Source organism: Centroberyx affinis, unplaced genomic scaffold (genome assembly GCF_046629955.1).
Source record: "Centroberyx affinis isolate AG114_WGS23_722 - 3 ecotype Tasmania unplaced genomic scaffold, CSIRO-AGI_Caff_v1 ptg001939l_1, whole genome shotgun sequence".
NCBI classification, from domain to species: domain Eukaryota; kingdom Metazoa; phylum Chordata; class Actinopteri; order Beryciformes; family Berycidae; genus Centroberyx; species Centroberyx affinis.
Window position 1 is genome coordinate 113,638 of NW_027280299.1, and position 6,455 is coordinate 120,092.

A 6,455-nucleotide genomic window follows, 5' to 3' on the forward strand; every position below is an offset into this window, starting at 1 on the left:
TTTTGCTGCCTTAATAAGTCCTAGAATTACGTTTTTAAAATGAAAATCGAAACATTTTCCAGCATTGAACGGTGTGGCTTTTCTTCCCTCCACAGCTGGCTGTGTTGCATGGGGAAAGTGTCACGGTTAAGACGCTGCAGGGTACGATCCAGGTCTTGGAGAAGGACAAGACTCGTCTCCAGGAGTGTGTACAGAGCCTGGAGAAGGGCCTGGCTGCAGGACCCGACACCGTCAACAAAACCTCAGGTGACGCCTGGCTTCATGCCTACAATTAATAGTTGTGGGTGGCCTAATAAAGAAAGCAAGGGTGTCTACTGTCTCGCTGTGCTAATAGAACAAATATTAATTGAGGCTTTAATGTATTCTATGTTTTTTCCCAGGTGATGCGGTTGTGGACCAATTGAGAGAGGATAAGGAGACTGCAGAGAGTCAGGTATACATGTCTTTGCTCTTTAAACCAGAATTATCCCAATAGTAAAAACAAAGGCCACAGTTGATGAAGTCTTGGAGTGTTTTGTTTTTGGTTTTTTTTGCCATGTGGACATTCAGACAAAAGATGCTTCCCATCCCTGGCTCATTGAGTTTTCTGTTTGATATTAACGCAATATCAATAATATTAATATTCTAATCATATTTCTGTCAGCGGTATGGAAACAGTCTTTTACTGAATGTCATACTGTTTGTGAAATGACAGTGCTATTTATGCACTAGACATTTATTAACAAAAACTGTTTGCTGCCAAGTACTGCCAAATGACATTTGAATTCACTGTTGAACTGTAAAAAATTGTGTAGCTGTTACAGTATATTGTTTTACAGAGGTAAAATGAGTCTACATTGATTTTGACTCTGATGTCTTCAAGCATTTCTCCCACAGTGGGATACTAGCATGTCTCAGGTTCTTCAGTGACTTCTCTGATGGGGCTTTCAGAACAGAAGCGCAAATGCACGAAGAAGAAATTATACAGAAGAAGCCCAATTCATAAAAAAAAAAATGCAATGCGCATTTGTGCTTCTGGTCTGGAAGCCCTGTAACGCCTCTAGCTTCTCTTTGGCTTGTTCTAAAATGTTAAACTGTATATACTGTGTCAGTGATGGCTTGAGTATGTTGTCTGGCAGTAGGCGGGTCCTTCTAATTTGAATCTCAATTTTGTCTTCTCCCTCTCCTCCTCCTTTTCCTCAAATCCCTATTCCTCTCCTCTTCGCTGTCTCTGATGTTGGCAATGCTACTCCACAATCAGGCAGCGGTTTGTTAATGTTTTTTCATCAGCTTCACTTGTGCATGTTGATTCGTATATATCACTGTGGCTCTCGTTACATGCTGTCCTGCACACAACTCATTACATCTGGTGTCAAAACTACTAGCTGTCTTCCAAAGATGAATCAAGCTTGATCGCTGCAGACCTTATAGAACTCGATAACCTTTTCAAAATTGAAAATTATTTTAGAGACATGATGTTTATCATTGATTGATTTTACTGTTAGGATAGACTTTACTCATAGACAAAGGTGCTCATCGTAAGTGGGCAGTTTAGTGACTCATTCCTAGCTATGATTTCTCTTTGGTTGATGACTCGCGCTGGTGACGTTCAATTTCGCCTTTGAAGTTCAGGTTAATTTAATATTTTATGAAATGGCATGGTTGTGGTTTTCTGTTCTCCTTGTCATAGGGTTAAGAGTAATTTTCCATGTAAAATCATGGCACATAAACTATTGGACAGCCTGTATCTAAATTTTTAAAAGTACATTTTGTAAAAGTAAATTTGCTGATGCATAACAGAGGATCATTGTCCAGCAACAGCAGGGATACTAAATGTACTACGTCTGGTTTGCAGATTGAGTTCCTGAATTCGGTCATCGTCGATCTCCAGAAGAAGAACGAGGAACTCAAGGGAAAATTAGAGAAAATGGCAGAGGCTGCTCTCAATGGGAACAATGCGAGCGAGCTGGATAACTATGACGGGTGAGTTTAGAGTCCCACAGAGAGCAGACTATCTCACACTTTCTCTGAAGGTGGTTTCACACCTGATAGTCTGCTTCCTTGGTTCAGACCTAATGTGAGAATGATACGTTGTTTTAACTGGTCCGGTTTGCTTTCACAAAGGCAAAAATCAAATGGTCCAGAACTTGTAAACAAAGCCATGTGGCTGGAAATGTCATGTGATTATTGGTCAGACAGTTGGCGGGTAAAAATACAAAAAAAAAACTTGCAATTTCTGCCTGTACTATATCTTACATCATGGAGCGCCGTCAGGTTCGTGTTGGTCTTGATTTGGAGCGCATATCAGCAGACTCTACAGGACCGCGCATATGAAAGTATGTCAAGAATGCGGGTTTTAAATGAGTATGAGTATTTATTTCAAATATGTAACAAGAAAAAAAAATCCATCAAATACGCAAAAATGAAACGAAAACAAAACTGAAAACATACAGTAAATTCTTGACAAAAAAAAAGTAGTCAATATTACATGTTCGAAAAGGAGTAGGAAGAAGTAAAAACTTATTTTGTCCTACCCTCTTTCTCTAATTAATCACATCATCAATATACCCATATTAACACATACTATTTTGTACATCTCAAAAAAGAAATTGTACTTCTTCTTATATTTGTACTTTGTTTGGTTTCTACATCTAAACCATTCCACAGATTCACTCTATGAATTGAAATACACGTACTAAATAATTGAATAATACGCCGGTCACCAAAACAGGATGTGAAGATGTTGTTTTTAACCAGTAAAAATGCAGCGTAAATGGTACGCTTCCTGCGATTGGTTTGAATGGTGTTCTCTTCCGAAATTAACCGCTCCAGAGTTCACTTGGAAGCTCTTCGAGGCGGACCGGAGAGCGGTTGATTGGTCCGCACCAGGCTTTGATCAGGGTGTTCGCACCACCCCAAACGATCCAAACCAAGGGGGTAAACGCTCCGGGGTTCCATTCAAACGGACTAAACGAGGCATCCTAAAATAACCTCAAAGATGTATCAGTACAGAGTCAAAGTGGGTAGAAAATCATTTAAATTCACAGCACTTTACACCCAAAACCTTTTTTGTTTTTCCCAGTTTTAACAAGGAACCCGTGAAGAAGAAGCCCCCGCCGAGGCTGTTCTGCGACATCTGCGACTGCTTCGACCTCCACGACACCGAGGACTGTCCCACGCAGATGCAGATGCCGGACTCCCCGCCGCACACCGCCTACCACGGCAGCAAGGACGACGAGCGGCCCTACTGCGACATCTGTGAGGTCTTCGGCCACTGGACCGATTCCTGTAACGACGACCAGACCTTCTGAAAGCCTTTCCTCCACCGTTGTTCGCACAATCAATATATTTGCACATTATGTTAGGTTATGCGGTGCTTATGGGGTTTCGGTTTATACGTGTGCGTCTTGTGTGCTTGTTTTGGCCAAGCGTCTTCGTTGTCCACGCCAGCCCTTAAGCGTTCTTATACGGGGGGGAACGGTCTCCTCAAAATCACTACCCAAAAATTTATGACATCATGCATCAGAGAATTAAAGCGCATACACAGTAATTAAAGGTTTGTGTTTGAAATTGTAAATGACTTATGGGGGAAAATTGTTTGCTTTGCTGGGTTTGTGTGAGAGAGAGAATATACTGTAGGTGAACCTACGGTCCCGGGAGAGAGAGAGAACGGTCCCGGGAGAGAGAGAGAACGCTCTCCCTCCGATCGATTAACTTATCAATACCCTGACATTGTTTGCACACCTTGTCAGGGGGTTACAAAGCTAATAAAAGGTGTTTATTTGAAACTGTAAATTACTTGATCGAAAGAAGTTGGTTTTTGCGCAAAAATTGGTGAGCTATAGTTTATTTTTTTACGCCTGGAAATACTATGTACTCTTTAAAGGTTTGTCAGTATGTGTGATGATTTTGTGAAGGGGGAAGACATGAGACATGAGACAGAGTTTTGCTAGCTCTTGATGGGAGTGGAGCGGCAAAACCCAGAACTATTTGGCTTTAATAGGAGCTTTTTTTTAGGCTTCATGATGGGACTAATTGGATGATTGGAAAGAAGAAAGCAGTTAAACCTAAAGCACTTCACACCCAAGTCCTCAGTTCCAGTTAAATGGCCTTTACCACAAAAGTTACTTTGCAATGAAATGATCATTTCTGTAAGAAGAAAAAATTAAAATAAATGATATACTTAGGCATTTCTTTACCTAATGTTTTGAATATCTGTATAAAATAAATCAAGTTTATGTATAAATTGAAAATCTCACGTGTTTTTATGTAAAATTTCAATGCACTTGGAAGTGTTAGACTAGAAGTGTGAAGACTTGGAACAGACTTGACTTCTGCCTATGATGCTGAAATGCTGCTGCAGTTGTCTCCTCTCTTCCCTTCCTCCTCCTCTTTTCTCCTTCAGTTTCCTTCCACATAAAAGAAAGGAGGAGTGGAGGTGGAGAGCAAAGGAGCAGGAGCGAACACATTTTGGAGTTCAGCTTGGGAGTCTTAGGAAGTAGGATAGATAGTTTGGGATTGGAATACAGAGTTGAAGAATTGAAGTCTCCTCACTTTCTTACCTCATTTTCTTTTTACATAAAAATAGATGTTACTGTTCCAGCTGTCATTTTTTGCCATTATCACACAAGTCATTAACAAGTTACTGAATACTGTGAACCCAGAATATTCATCCACTCTTTAATCCTTTCACCCAGCCATCCTTTTGAAAACATGTAATTTAACCACCAGTCTTTATTGAACACAGTCATAGATACTTATACTTCGGGAGGCTTCATTAATGAGGGAGCAGAAGCGGGCGGGCTTCAGATGCAGACTGCCATTTCTCCAGCTGCACGCTGAACTCTACAGTCATGGGTTCCAGCTGGATGGAGGCGGTGTCGTCTGTGTGGGCGTCCACCTCGCTTTCCTTCCGTCCTTTTCCTTTGCCTGTGCAGGACGGCGTGAGACAGCAGATTTCAGCGGGTTAAGCAGACTGAGCAGAACACAGGGTGTGATGAATGATAAATCCAGGTACAGGTGTATCTCCTTTTACTCTTCCTTTGCTTTGGGATGACAACATTCCTTTAAAGAGCAACTAAACCCCCAAACCCAAATCTGTGTAAAGCCTGGCATCTAATGGTAAAAAGTAAATAATGACAGACAGCACACAAGCACTGACAGACAGAGCGCAGGGTGGTCACAGAGGTGATGTCACCACCTGTTGTACCCTATAGCAGGTGACATCATCTGGCACCAAAGATCAGCCAGTAGCAGATGGCAAATTTCAGTAGCATGCGTTTTACCATTAGATGACAGGCTTTACACAGATTTGGGTTTTGGGGTTTAGTTATTGCTTCTCCCTTTTATCATCCCACCGTTATTTATCAATACTAAACATAAACCAGATGCTTAACGATGGCAGTCTCTTGGAATGACATCATTCTATCTTCCCGGCCCTTTCCACAAGCATTTCTGATGATGTGGTGTCTGGACATTTTGCAATGTCTATTGATGTGAAACCCATTTTTATATTTCTCTTTAGTCAGTTGTAGTAATTTAGTTGACACACTTAATCCAGAGCAAGTATAGCCTAAGTGAGCAGGGGTTCAGCATCATGCTTTTTTCTTTTTTTATGGAACTCAAACATTATATATATTTACAGTATAATCAATGAATAATAAAAAATAAAAGAAAAACCAAAAAACAAACAATGCTTCACAAACATTTAGAGTTTTTCCTGCTTTTCCATTTCTGATATTTTGCAGTAACGTAAAATATAACATAATAATTACATAATAATAATAGAATTACATAATAATGTAATTATACTTTGAATGCTAAAAATCTGGGGATTTCTCTAGACCATTTACATTTATGAATATAAAATTTTCCAAGGACAGATGGCTGACCTTTCAGGGTCTGTAACAGCAGTCAGTGTTTCAGTGTTTCAGTGTTTCAGTGTTTCAGTGTTGCGTGACGGTGCGTCTCAGCAGCAGCCGCCACCTGCTGATGGTAACAGTAAATGTCTGCATGGAGGCCAGACCTCCTTGGGGGTTTCTGCTCACCTTTTGAAGCTGCTGTGTTCCTCTGTCCAGCTGCACTGTCTCCCCTTGACTTCAGTTTCTTCTCCTCCTTCTTCTTGTCCTCTTTAATTTTCTTCGCTGGATCCTAAAGAGAAGTAAAAAGCGTATATACAATGTGAATTCAGTCTCCAAATCAAGATTCACAGGTGTTATTTCATCCACATACAGTATGTTCTCTGGCTGCATGTGGTATTTTAACAGAATACCACATGCAAATACCAAGGGGTACAACCTTTGAATTCATAACCATATACCATTTTGTAGAAAAGAGTTCATTGCAGTGTAAATTAAACTCCCGTTTGACATGTAAACTCACCTTTTCGAGTGTTCCCACGGCCGCCATGCCAGGCTCTGTGAGCAGGACACCCAGGTCGCACAGGACGTCGACCCCTCTGACTCCCTGTGAGGAGG

The 6,455-nt window shown here is 40.9% G+C and overlaps 1 protein-coding gene across 1 annotated transcript in view; it reads left to right on the forward strand.

The window, feature by feature from the left end:
* clip1a (CAP-GLY domain containing linker protein 1a) overlaps positions 1-4,239 on the forward strand; it is a 29,086-nt gene extending 24,847 nt beyond the window's left edge. The window contains 4 exon segments of the mRNA XM_071530566.1: positions 96-246; positions 381-433; positions 1,835-1,962; positions 3,062-4,239. Of these exon segments, the coding sequence (XP_071386667.1) occupies positions 96-246; positions 381-433; positions 1,835-1,962; positions 3,062-3,290 (561 nt within the window). The 3' untranslated portion in view covers positions 3,291-4,239.
* Positions 4,240-6,455: the final 2,216 nt, after the last annotated feature.